Source organism: Apaloderma vittatum, unplaced genomic scaffold (genome assembly GCF_000703405.1).
Source record: "Apaloderma vittatum isolate BGI_N311 unplaced genomic scaffold, ASM70340v1 scaffold6935, whole genome shotgun sequence".
NCBI lineage: Eukaryota > Metazoa > Chordata > Aves > Trogoniformes > Trogonidae > Apaloderma > Apaloderma vittatum.
The window spans coordinates 159306-172979 of NW_009715420.1; the positions used below are offsets into that span (position 1 = coordinate 159306).

The window sequence follows — 13674 nt, forward strand, 5'->3', positions numbered from 1 at the left end:
ATATTCCTCCCTAAACACTGCAACTATTTCAAAATCCTTTTTATAAAAAAGGGAGTAATGTCCACAAGGGATCAAAGGGCATTCTACAGTCTGGCAATCGCCTTAGAAAAATGGCAGTGCTTCCATGAAATATGCCCTAAAATAATTTTGCAGCTTGGTATGTCCTAATTTCGAATTGGATGTTTATCTTGGAAAGGCTTCTATCTAACTTGTCCATAAAACAGCTCCACTTAGCTCTATGAGCCCTGTGAAAATGGAATCCAAAGCTGGCTATTAAAGGGGCCTGGAGATTGCTTCCATATGGCGTAACAGCATGGGAGTGGAGGGCTGAGGTCTACAGCAGGCCCTGCTTGGCTGGAGCTCCACATCGATCCGTGGACACTCGTTGCATTACACCAGAACATCTGGATTATTGCTTGTAATGTCCCTGGGAAATATCCACTTCCCATCAAAGCCTTTATCTATCTCGGTCGTACTTTGAACATTTTAGTATTTAACGTAGTCATGTTTGACGTGATGTACTTGCTGCTGTAGGACTAAGGGTTTTCCCTGACATCCCCCCCCCCAACCAGCTCCTTCCTCAGAGGAGGAAGAGGTATTTGATGTTAGTTCACACACATACAAAAAAAACCCCAAACAGATAGAGTTTATTATCCACAATGCAATTTCTTTTAAAAACAAAGAATCCAGTTCTCTTCAAAGAGTCCAGGCTGAACACAAAAGGCAGTTGTTATCACTCACTTTTCAAATCAAATTTAGACTCTTTTCATTTTTTTAACCAGGCCAGAATTTTTGGGAATCACTCAGCGTTGGAGGCCTTCTTACCCCAGTTCCTCAGCATATACAACGTCACCCTTTTAGCCACTGACTTGACAGTTCAAAGGACTTTTTTTTAGTATTTATTTTTTTCCCCCCAGATTCCACACAGTCCTGGGAAAAACCAGCACCTGCGACTTGGTATTAGTAGACTACATTGCATTGCATCAACCCTGACCTTCCAACACAGGTGGTCCTTAGCAAACAGGCTCCTGCCCCCCTTTTTCAGATGGTTCTGCAGCTGCAAAAGCACTCTGGGCTCATCTCAGAAGAGAGGTATGTTGATCTCCAGCTAACAGGACCTGGCTCCTTTCTGGGTGAGATCTACCATCACTTCAGAGCATCACACTGGATAGAGATGTCAGGGTGTTTGCAACTGGTTTAGGGCACGGTGTTGATCTGCAGCACCTCAACACAGGCTCGATGACTGCAGTCTGCTTCCCACCTCCCCTAGTCCAGCCCTGCCGCCATCACCACAAGCCTCTCACCAAATGGAGCGGCACAGAGCCTGGGAAGGCTGCTTGCTTCATGCCCCTGCAAGACACCCTGTCACATTAAGGATACTTCAGATTTCTGGGACTTGCCCAGGTCGTTCCCACAGCGTGTACTCTGCAAGTGCAGCACAACTCCTGTGCCTCCTACCATCTACACACGCCCCAAGGAAACGCTCTGTGCACGCTCTGGAGCCACCTCTCCAGCCTCCACAAGTATTTGGCAGGCTGTTCCTTTGACCACCCTGATGGAAATCCCAGTCAAACAGGCAGTGTCTCAGATTCCACTCACAGTTTCTGGAAGGAAGCACATCTGGGGAAATCTAGATGTGTGGTGGACACACAGATCCGGACCGTCAATGAGTCAACTTTAGCATTGCCTGGGGAAGCCTGCACTTACAGAAAATGCCTCCCCAGTGACAAGGAAATGATATTGCGTTAGTTATTTTAAAAGTCTTACCTCTGATACCCCTCACCTACTTGTTTTAAACTGATTTACACAGAGTTAATTGACTAAACTTCACAGCCTCCCTCTGAGTTGGCAAAACTATTGCAGAGCAGAGAGGAGTGCAGCAATTAGTCCAACAAAGTTACTTAGGAGCAAAAACAAGCACTGAAAAAAAATAAACCCCCCTAAAAAACATCCTAAACACTTTCCCTCCCTCCAGCCATCACAATGAGAACAGAAAAGTCAAAGGTCCTGTCTATATTGGCCAGAAAAGGACGACTTAACTGCTTAATCTGTGACAACATTAAAGCATTTTTATCCGTTCTGCTCTTCCCACTCTGTTACCTCCCAGGCTACAAGCATCTCCATACTTGGGTCCTTCAGCTCCTCCTGCTGCTGATGCTGAGCTCTTTCCAGCTGCAGAAGCAAAAGTGCCTTGCAGAGATACAGAAAAGTTAACTGAAGCTAAGATTAAACTATAGGGCTGGAAATTAGGAAGCACATGATTTGTGGTGGAAGTTGCCATGTGTCCCAAGCACAAGACACTGGACAAGTTTGCTTATTCTTTTCTGCCCCCACCCCTGATCACTTTTGAATTCAAGATAGCCTTGAGACCAGAATTTGAGGGGTTGTCTCCAGATAGAGAGACTTGGCTGGGCTCTGTGCACAAATAACCGGTGATACCATAAAGGTCACCTTTATCAGCAGTTCACTGCTGTAAAATGGATAATAACTGGAACAAAAAGCATCCTTCAAACAAGCCAGTCAGAAAGAAAAAAATAAGCACAAAAATATCCAGCAAGCTTTACTCTTAAAAACCAAACTAGATGTTTTTAAAGTCTAAGAGACCATTTCATTTAGGGACTGTGCAACATCAGGTAAGTAATGAATATTCTTCTCTGAAGCAAAAGTATGGCCTGGTCACAGAGTAAGACTCTGCCACAGGAGGACCAGAAGATGGTTCTTCTTTGCCTAGAAGACATCCCACATTCCCAAATGTAAAAATTAAAAATCAGTGCTCATAATACAATTTTCAGAATCTAGCTTCTGGTTTCAAAATAAATGCCAAAACTTCTCACACCAACTTCCAAGTTTTTAATTTCTGGTTCTGGTTTAAAGAAAGCTGGACAAGAATGAGCAGGTAGGTCTTATTCTGCCGTCACAGAGCCAAATACTGGAGACTAGCAAGAATGATGAAGCTTTGGAGGGGAAAGAACCAACTCATTGACCCAGCTTCACAAAATCCTTTAGGAGCTCAAGTCTCCCTGATAACACCATTTGTATATAATGTCTCTCTATAGGCACCCAGCAAATCCCCTCTGGTGCATCAGGACTGCTTCTTTCAAATCTGTCACTTTTCCTGACACACACATACATGCCCCAAGTTCAAACTTGTTTTTGAAGCAATAAAGAGATGTAGAAAAATTGTACATTTAAATGACATGGCGAGGTGGCCAAGTGTGAAGAGAGCCCATCTCTCGCATCCTTCATTTAAAAGGATGAGACAGGACAACAGAAACCCTGCTGCAGTCCTTGTGAAGAGGTCAACGTCGAAACTGGGCCATGTAATTTGCCATTTGAGAAAACAACAACACGCAAAATAGGAAGACTCTTTGGACTTCTCATTAGGCAGGGAAACCATTTTGCAGAGGCAGTCTCCCCTTGGGTAAGAGGAGAGGGCAGCGAGAAAGGCAAGTGAACCGACAGGAGATTGCCGCCACGATGCGTGACCCTGTGGCAACCGAGTCCCTCCGCTCCGCGAAACACTGGGAGAGTGTCGCTGCCCACAGGGTATTGTGGGAGAAAGCCAAATACAATGAGGCAGGGAAAAATGAAACCTAACAGCCCACGCAGGAGGGGGGAAAAAAAAAAAAAAAGGAAAGGAGAACAAGGGATTTTCCCCTGTGATGAAATGCTGAGGAACACTTCACTCCAGTCAGCCTTTCAGCCAATTTATTCGATCAGCTTAGGCTATCAAGGTGGCAATTGCGTCGCTTTTGTTTCAGGACTGAGCTGCTGCGGGTCAATCCACCCCAAGCAAACCTGCTTATTTGCTTCATAGATGTTCAACACTTAAAGGTTATTCAGCTGTACAAATGCTGGAAATAGCGTGCAGGGCACTTGGGGTGAGACTCAAGCCACCCGGGACAAACAAGGCTACTGAGCACCGACCATGTTAGGCTCCAGTCGAGATAGCTACCAACTCCCTCTGCGCCCCAGATAACCCCAGAAAGAAAAACACAAAAGAGGGGAGAGCGTACCAATACACATATGTGAGTGCGTATATCAATACTGCCTAACAGTATCCTCTTCTCCTTGCAAAACCACCCTCCATGAGAAAAAGAAAAAAGCTGAGCTCTTGGAGACAGCTCCCACAGAGGACAATGCTGTTCTCAGCTCCCATGAAAAACGAGGGATCTGGATGTGCTGCCCATATCTTGGGAGTCTGCCCAGATGTGCAATGATTCCTTTCTAGTGTCAGTGAAAAATATATACTGTGTAATCAACAGATACCTAAATCACCCAGTCCAACAGCTCTTGTACCAAAATGATTTAAAAGACAATATTCAGTTGCTGAAATCCTTCCTGCATACTATTGGTAATGACCATGAGGTAACCATAGCTAGCCTGGAGGTCTTGTACTGCTGCTGCTTTTGCTGTAGCCTGAAACATAGCTTTTTCTTCAAAAAAGCAAGGCAGCTCAGAGAACATACAGAAAGAGCATACGGTATCCATGACAGCCCACATGAAGCCCTTTGCCAGTCTGACATAGAATTGTTATCAGGTATTAAGGCCATCAACAGGGGTACTAACAATTCGAGGTGAATTTGGGAGGCCAGCCAGAATTCCATGATGAACGTGAACAGAATCAATTAGGACACTAATGTGCCAGATCTACACTAAGATAACATAAAATGGTCAAATCAAAAGTATAACCAGATTTCTTTCACATAGGCAACACAGATTTTTTTTTAAAAAAGTGATAGTTATATTTTGTCCATCCTTAAAATATTTTTCCTCTCTTTGTAGAAGAAGAGCTAAATATTACAACAGAGGTTGGCTACAATTCAGTATAAAAAAACCCAGGAAAACTATTTCAAATAGAAAACTTTTATTTGCGTAAACCTACAGAGATGAAATTTAGATCTGTCTCAGCTCACATGCTCAAACTGAAAGTGTACAACCTTTTTCTCCTGCAACAACCAACTAGAATCAGCTCAGGAGCCAAAACAGAGACAAGTTCACATATCCATTACAGAGCTCTCTCCATTTCCCCTGCTCTCCTTATTCCTGTGTCTTTATCTCGTCCAGCAACATTGTTTTCTACCCCATCATACTCTCTGGCTATTCTTCCATAACCTCTTGTGCCTTCCCTAGACACCTATATTCCCCATGCACACAATTTTTCTTTCCAGCCTTTATGTTCTGCCACAAACTGCTAGTACTGCTTCCACAGACCAGAGTTTCCTAACTAAAGATGGTTATTGATGTACAGTACTAGTGTTTTAGTGCAGTAGCAGAATCAATAAACGAGGAAATACTGCTTTGTCAGATTTTTCCAGCGCATGCTGGGAAATATTTTTACTGCCTTTGGATGGTCACAGAGCTTTTCTTTAGAGATCACGCTGGAGCATGAACTGTGTCTTCCCTAGGAAGAACTGAAGCTCTCCTACCCTCTAGTGACTGGAACAGAATAGAACACAGGGTTGCAGCTCTGGGTTGGTTTTTTTCCACCTCTTTTAAACAATATTTTTTCTTCTCCTAACTCAGTACCATGCTTCAGCATCTCTTATTTCTTTTAGAAAATGCTCAGGCACAAGCCAGGGTCTTGAGAGCTGAACAACCTGCTGGTATGGTTTACAGCTATAGGTCAAAAACCCTGTATGTGAAAAAACTATTCACAATGCAATGAGGTATAGCATACGACCAAAATCAAACACATTCCAGAGAAAGAAACTAAGACACGAGTTTGGCTACTCTGGACAAAAAGGACCAGAGTTTTACAACCTGTCTCCCTTTCCTGGGACACAAAGCCAACCAGCATCAAGAGACAGCTATGTGTGCATACTGAGAAAAAGGAGGATCAACCTGTGCTCATTGAGGGCTCAGTAATTTCCGGAGCTTTAGTTAGAAACTGAAGTGCTGAGCTCCTCAGCTATTCCATCACTTTGTCATACAGCATTCAGGGATGCCTGGTGGCTCCCTGCGCCGTGCGCTATGGGAAGAGCTGTGATATCCCTTGAACCAGGACACACCGAGATGCCGTCCAGCTCCAAGGGTTGTGCTTTGCACTTCTTCTGTTGACAAAAATACACTTGCTGGCACAATACCCGAGAGGGTCAGCTCCTTTACATAGCACATCACAATTGTAACGAAGAAAATAAGAAGAGGTTAATTATTCGATTTGTTTAGACACAAAGCAAGTTATATAGGGAAAATACCAAGATCCATGTGTCCTCCTAAGAGCCAAACTTTGCTTTTCAGAAACTTAGACTGTGTAGCTCTGAAGCTGGATATGGAGGCCTGCAGTTTTTATACCATAGTTATTTACTCAACAGCAAGTTAAAGCTTTACAGAACAAATAAAAAGCCACAGTCTGTTTCCTGAACAAGTTAAAACCTAATGCAAAAATGGGACCGTACAGGAATATACAAGTAACAGAAGCTGGCAGGGAAGACCAAGGGAAGTTATGTAGACGTGTAGCAACACACAAATCTTGGAAGCCCTGTTACATCACTGGTAATGAAAAATCCCTGCTCAATCTCCATCCCAAACCCAAAAGGAATTTCAAAAACCTGCAGGAGTGACCAGAAGAAATACTGCCTCACAAATTGCCCCCATGGTGAAAGACAACTGAAACGATTAGTCTGGAAACCAGGAGACCCACATCCAACATCAGTATGGACCACTGGCCACACTTCAGGTATCCTTAAGCAATTCAAATCTTCCATGGCTTCCTTTTTTGGTTGCATTTACACCCACTGCCTTAGCACAGACAGTTTCTCTCTTTCTACAGCTGTTTGCTGAGTGGTGTCTTACTGTCAGTTGCCACTAGACTCTACAATAGGACCTACAATAATAAAACAGCAATTTCTCTTTAAAAAAAAAAAAGACACAATCTTGCATTTAGACAGGTTGCTTCCAGACTTTGGAGTTTTGAATTTTTGCACTTTCCTTTTCAGAGGAAGGCACAAAGATTTTGGAAGGAAATTTCTTTTTTTTGAAGAGAAAAAAATATATGGATTACCTTGGATGAACTTCGCTTCTTCCGACTTGACCATCTCTATTCATAAGTTCCCGCCAACGTACCAGAGAGAACCCAGAGACAGGAAAAACAGGAGTAAAACGGAGAAAGTGTTTAGTAAAATAATTCAAATAGCAGCTTGTCAAATGTGTTAGAAAAGCTTATTAGCAAGTAGGGAACTGGATCTACCACCATATTCATCTAGCTCCCCTCCCTCACGGAAAATAACAAACAACAAACTCAAAATTGCACCAAAAAGAAGAGGAAATTAAAAAAAAAATCAAGAACAAAAACGTGGAGAGACCCAGAGCCATTAGTAAGAAACATGGCTTATACTTTTGGTGCCATCTGGTTCTACGGTAAACTAATTTAAAAAGGGGGAAAAAATACCACCTTGCTGTTAAGTGCTAATGGGGACAGAGCCATTTCGCTATTCTGATTCCACTGGAAATGGCTGAGCAATTTGCATTTAAAATATGAAGGCTTAAAACATCGTCTTTGAAAAAATTACACTGTGCACCAACTCTTCTATCATCTGCACTCTGAATGTTAACTAAGCACCCAGGAGTACCAGAAGCTGCTACTCTAAGCCAATTTTCTGTCTCACTAGCTAGGTCTACTTTAGCCCATGCCTTCCTAAAAATCCCGGATGAGTTCCTGAAGTTTTTTTGGCTAAACTGGGGGTTTTTTCCCCTCCAAAGAAACTTTATGGTTTTGTTTCCCCCCTTCCCACGACCCAGTGACACGTGTGCCAGCAACACCCTTGTACAAGTCAGAGGAGGAATCCACATCCCAGATCAAAGCCATCTCATAATATAGACATAGAAAAACAACAACAGCAGTGTTTTGAATTTGTCTTTACACTTTTAAATCACGACATGCTGAGGTAGAAATAACTCTATTATTATCTTACTATTAAGATTTTACAATTCTCAAAAAAGGCAACTGTTTCTTAGCTTTTTCTTATTTTGCTTTCCAACCACTTGAAACATTTACATTTCTATAAATAATCCCATTCTGACTGGAATTTCATACCTATAACTCAGTAAAGTGCTGTAAACAGCAGCTTTCGTACTAGACTATATAAAGTCTCGTAGAAAGCTTTTCTCCTTAGATATTTATTACACATAATTAAATTCAGACTGGCTTGAAAACTAGAGCTAAGTAAATGCTTGATCTTGGCTTTTCCCCATCCTTTGGAACAGGATGAGTTCACCAACACAGGTATGCTTCGTGCTCTGTGTAAAACAGTAGTAAGAATTTTAAAAGATGAAAACAAAAGCAAAAAAAACCCAAACCTCAAACGTAACATGTGCAGGACCTGAATTTTAAAAACTATCAGCATCAGTTGTGGTATTCTTCATCTATGACGGTTTTTAGCATCACTAAATACATCATATTTCAATACCAGGAGCCAAGTTCAACTGAAGTTAGTCAAGAAATTGTCAGTGACAAGGGTTTTTACAAGCAATCTCTTCCTTTCAGCCAGTGTGCTCCTCCGCAGGGCCGGTGTGGTTTAAGTCTTTAACATCAAATCCCTGTTTTTAGATTTCCCATGGATATATTCTTTACATGGGCAAGAAAGAGTAATTGTTTATATTAATTTTTTTTTAAGTGCTAAAATCTAAACTCCTAGGTGGAAATCAGAAAATAGCATGTTCTGGAACATTAGTCATGGCAGGCATAGTTCATACACCCATGTCAGCAACCTGCATGCTGCAGAACACGGAGGACCCTTCCACAGGGCACGTCACAGCCACAAGACAGAAGCATCCAGCTACCCATGTCTGCACAACTGTTACCTAATTAAATATGTGAGGGTCTTGATTTTTTTTAATTTTTTTTTAAGTAAGGAACTATCTCGATTTCAGTGTTGAGTCTTGAAGGATGAAATTAAAGGGGGCACTTCCCAGTAAATCAGATTATGCTAGCTCTTCATCCCCCATACACATTCCAGTTATACATTTGATTTTCTAAGCCACTTACATTTCTCTTGAAGTCTCCTTGCTTGACTGCTAGACTCAAGTTTAATACGATCACTCCCATGTCATCTTCTAAACTGTTGGGATCTTCCAGTTTTAAAGTCTGTTCAGTAGTTCTACAAGCCAAAAAATAAAAATAAAAAAAAAAAATAAATAATACATGCATTTATTGACTCCAGTTAACTTGAGTTGATTATTAAAGGTCACGCTGAGCTGTGCAAATTTCAGCTTCTTGCCTGAAACTCCCAATATTGAGTTTAAATGTTAAAAAGGGAAATCTGGAGGGTTCCTTCCTAGTTCTGACAATATACATCCCCCTTTTAATAACGCAGCCTACCGTCTATATAGCATTACTTAAGAATACCATATGCAGATGCACGCTGAATTAAGTTACTCCTACTCCCACTTCGCAGGGAAGAAGAGTTACAGAGGAACTCATTCGAGTGAATTTTCTAACATTAACGGCTGGGATTTGACTCCAGAGATATTTATACTGCCTTACCTCTACCTGTGTTTAATCTCCCTCTGTGACTCATTTCCCTCTGTGACAACGAGAATGCTGGTATTTACCTGGTGGCACTACCTCATGGATAAATTCATTAATATTTCTTGAAGTTCAGATACAACAGCTACAGGAGCTAGAATGTAGCCACACAGAGAAAATTCATCTTCTCAAAATAAAATAAAAAAAATAAATAAATAAAAGTCACACAGCGAGGGAGTATAAAAGAGAACTAAAACTTGAATTCCTGGCTTCCAGCTCCACATTGAGCCCAAGCAGCAGCAGCAGACAAAAGGCTCAGGGCTCGCCTCCGCACTAAATCAGGCCCAGATGAGCTGCCGCGGGGACAGACGGCTGCACAGGGTGCTGGAAATGGGGCGCTTGCAGCCAGCCAGGCAGACCACTCCCCAGCCAAATTATATACAGAAAAAAGGCACCCTGAGTTACGTGGGGCTAAGAAGGGGTCTCAACCTTCTCCCTCCTTTCTTCTGCAACCTCTGTCAATTATTGTCGTGTAGCTTTTATCAAAATGAGTTTTTGTGAATAGACAAATTCCAGGCTAGAGTCCAAGCATGCCATTGTTTTCCTATGTATCTCAATTAAGCTGCATTAAAAACCTTTAATTAAATAAACATATTACCTATTGAGTTCAAGTTCAGTGAGTGCTACGAATGCCGAACCCATGAAGTCTGAAGAGGTTAAATCTCGATCGTACACCTGGTAGCAAAATAGAATAAATATTTCTAATTTTCACATCATAAACCAGTTTTATCCTGGCTAATAACAGAACAGATATTTTAAGCCCTTTCAGTACAATTTTGTATCTGAAAGATCAAAGCTTTGATCTAATTCAGGGATAATTTCCCATCTCCCTGCTTTAATTTGTGTTTTTAACTAAATATTTAAACAGCATTTTGAAAGTATCTTCTTAATATTACGTAAACAGAGACACGTGTGCTGCTCTGGATCGTGCCTGCTCCTTTATGCTCTGTGCGATAGCACAATGAAACGCTGCAAAAAAAAAAGTCAAGTACTTCTGGCTCCAGATGTTTTAGTAATTAGTGCTCACAACTGGTAGCTTGCAGTTCTGGTAACGGTAACGTTACTCATAATGAGAAAAGGCTTTGCTACTTGTCACGGCTGCATCCCAGGTAATAATTCTGTTCAAGCCAGCCAAATTACACTCTTAAAACGTGCTTATGAAACCGCTATTGGTTTCACTGAGTTTGCACAAGCACGGTAAGAGCGAGTAGAATTTAGCTCCACGGCTTTAAACGTATCCCATCAAGGAGTTTTATTTCAACTTGGGTTTTTGCAGACGGAAAGCAAAACATGCGAGCGAAATCTGGAAGAGACATATGTGCATTTTAACTTGAAATTGCTGAAGCTCTTAAACTGGATTGTGTTTTATGTTACGCTGCTACAGTGAATAAAAATCAATACATTTCTAAAGTCGAAAATAATTGCTTAATAAAACATTGATCCGTCTTTCAAAAACTTAAAACCAAAACTCACCTTGATCCAGAGTTTTTGATCGAGGGTCTGTACAGGCAGCACAACTGTTTCATCCCAAACTGGGTTGAGGTTCTTGTAGACTACCTTACTTTTGTATAGAGTTTTCCCATTCAGTTTAAACTTCACATAAGGGTCACTTGTACCTGTGATAATTGAAAAAAAAAAAGATTAGCATGCCTTTATATAATTATATTTAATTATATTTTCATAAAGCAATAAATAGCAATAACAAACAGTAATGACTTATTTTATATTTATATGCATATACTTAATTACCCATATGAAAATTACTATTTCATACAGGAAATCTATAGAACAAAGCCAGAAAGTTGTCTGAAAGCAGGCAACAAAAATTCTTCTTAGTTTGCTTGATTTCTGCTGTGTTATTCTTAAAAAACATTAATTATTATTCACTAACTCAGTTAAGATTTTGATTTGGAAAAAGAGCAAACAGAAGCAGGGTTGAAGGATTATTTAAAAGCCAGCTAACACCACAGACAGTGGAAGAGATCCTGTGAATAAGAACATATAAAAAGACCAAAACTCAAAAGCATCGTAAATTGAAAACCAGTTACAGGATAAGGAGAAAAAAGAAACCTGTAACAATACCTAAAGTACCCGCCAGGATTTCTTCACTGGTGTCACTTGCCAATTTACTTAAAACCAAATTTGAAGCATCAGTGAAAATATACCGACATTAATCACCCGCTCAGGATGAAAACCACACGCAAAACGGACTTTGTAAAGGCAAATAAACAATATTCAGGTAACACATTTTTTAATCTGAGTGGCACAATTATGCCACGGCACTAATGTCCCATATTTTTACAGAGCAGATGTCCATGGACAGAGCGTGCGACTTGTGTCACTCGGCAGCAATAGAAAGACTTGCAGCTGCCAAAGGAAAACAGAAGAGGGAATCAACTTTCTATTATTGTTATTAAACCAGTGGCATCTGCACTAACACCAAGCATCATGCAGGACTCCATACGAAAGGGGAAACAGGGTACACGAAAGATTTAACTGGATGGTTGATTTAGGAATGCACACAGACTTTGTAAGAAAATCTCACAAGTTGTAAAATAAGGGAAAGAATAAAACGGAGGTATAGCAGCCTAGAGAATAAACTGAGCTGTTTATCTGTCATATATTCAATGTTGTCTGTATTACATCTTGTATCTGGCATTAAACTTCCCTCCTAACAGTTCCATTTCATTACAAGAACTACAGCGAACGCGATGGTCCTGGCTGCCCCCCAGCCTGCAGCATAAGACTAGTATTCAGTCTTGTCAGTAGTTTGGTGAAACAGTGAGAATGTGAAAAAATCCATATTTAAACATCTAAAGCTCTGATCAGTCTTATGTGAAGACAGACGCAGACTCAAGAAAAAAATAGCTATGTGTTAGCATCTATTTGGAATTACGTACTACTGTAAAGAGCTGTGCTCCTGAGACATACAGACTTATTTTTAAGAACTACAGAAAGTTTTTATTCTTATTTTTTTTAATTTCAAAAGGGAAGAATTGTAAAGCCTTGGCCAGTTCTGCACATAAAGGGTGCTCTGTTCATAGAAGGAAAACAGCAGTCGGTTTTCAAATACTACCTGCAGCTGATCCTTTTCCTAAATAGTAATTGCTGAAATCAAGCCCTTTTTGTGAAAAATGCTGCAAACTTAAAAAGAAAGGGTTTTTTTCTCCTTCTCCTCTAAGTGAGAATAATAATAAGGGCCTGATCCAAAAGCCAGGGAAGTCAGAGGGCAGCTTCTCATTGTTTTCTGTGGGTTAAGACCAGATCTTCCTCCAGAATACTTCTCAGAACTATGACTATATTCTTATATAAAATTAAAAGCCAGCTCAGTTTCCACAAGGACTGAGAACACACAGATAAACTGTAGCCCCCAAGGCGGGCAGTAGAAGTTAAGAAATAACAGCACAGAGCTCTTTGGTGTTAGTTTCTTCCAGCTCCATAAAAAAAAATAGTACAGGGAAAAGAACTAGCTTTTATTTACAGGATAAGCAGGAGCAAGCAACATTATTAAAAATAATAATAACAGTAATAATAATGTCCACAACCTATCCCTGGGCATGAAATACCAAATGGCCAAGACAAATAAAGCAACTGATGAAATGAAAGCATGGAGAGAGTGATAAGAGGCAGGTGGTCTATGGCCATAACTCATCTGTTCTTGGCACAGAAAACCCATGAACGAAGGCAAAACTTGAAAAGAGAGAGAGACGGAGGAGAGGGAGAAAGCAAACAACCAACATGTTCAATATCTGCAATTATAAAACTCCAGGCCCTTTCTCAGAGGATGGGAAGCAAGAAGGCTACAGCTAAGCAAGCATCCCAATTGCATCAGTGCTCTGAAAGCTTTCCGGGTTGTTATACAGTGAAGGAAAATAAAAGAGGGGTAAGATCTGCCCAGCACTGCTCATGTGAGGCTTTAGCAATCATTCTCATATATATATAGATATACATATATATGTGTGTGTGTGTATCTGTGTGTGTCTGTGTGTAAAAGAATGTCTTCCTTTATAACTACATATATTTACACATATAAAATCATATATATGAATATAAAATGAATACATATGTATGTAAAATCTATATTTATTTTTACATCTATATTTATATAAAAATATATTAAAAGCAGTGAAGGGGAGGGAAAACCTATA

The 13674-nt window shown here is 40.5% G+C and overlaps 1 protein-coding gene across 1 annotated transcript in view; it reads right to left on the reverse strand.

The window, feature by feature from the left end:
• Nucleotides 1-13674, reverse strand: part of MCTP2 (multiple C2 domains, transmembrane 2) — a 108777-nt gene that overhangs the window by 71330 nt on the left and 23773 nt on the right. Inside the window, exons 5-8 of the mRNA XM_009869135.1 lie at nt 11000-11142; nt 10125-10201; nt 8987-9098; nt 7004-7039 (exon numbers count right to left, since the gene is read on the reverse strand). Coding sequence (XP_009867437.1) covers nt 7004-7039; nt 8987-9098; nt 10125-10201; nt 11000-11142 — 368 coding nt within the window. The remainder of the gene's footprint in view (nt 1-7003; nt 7040-8986; nt 9099-10124; nt 10202-10999; nt 11143-13674) is intronic.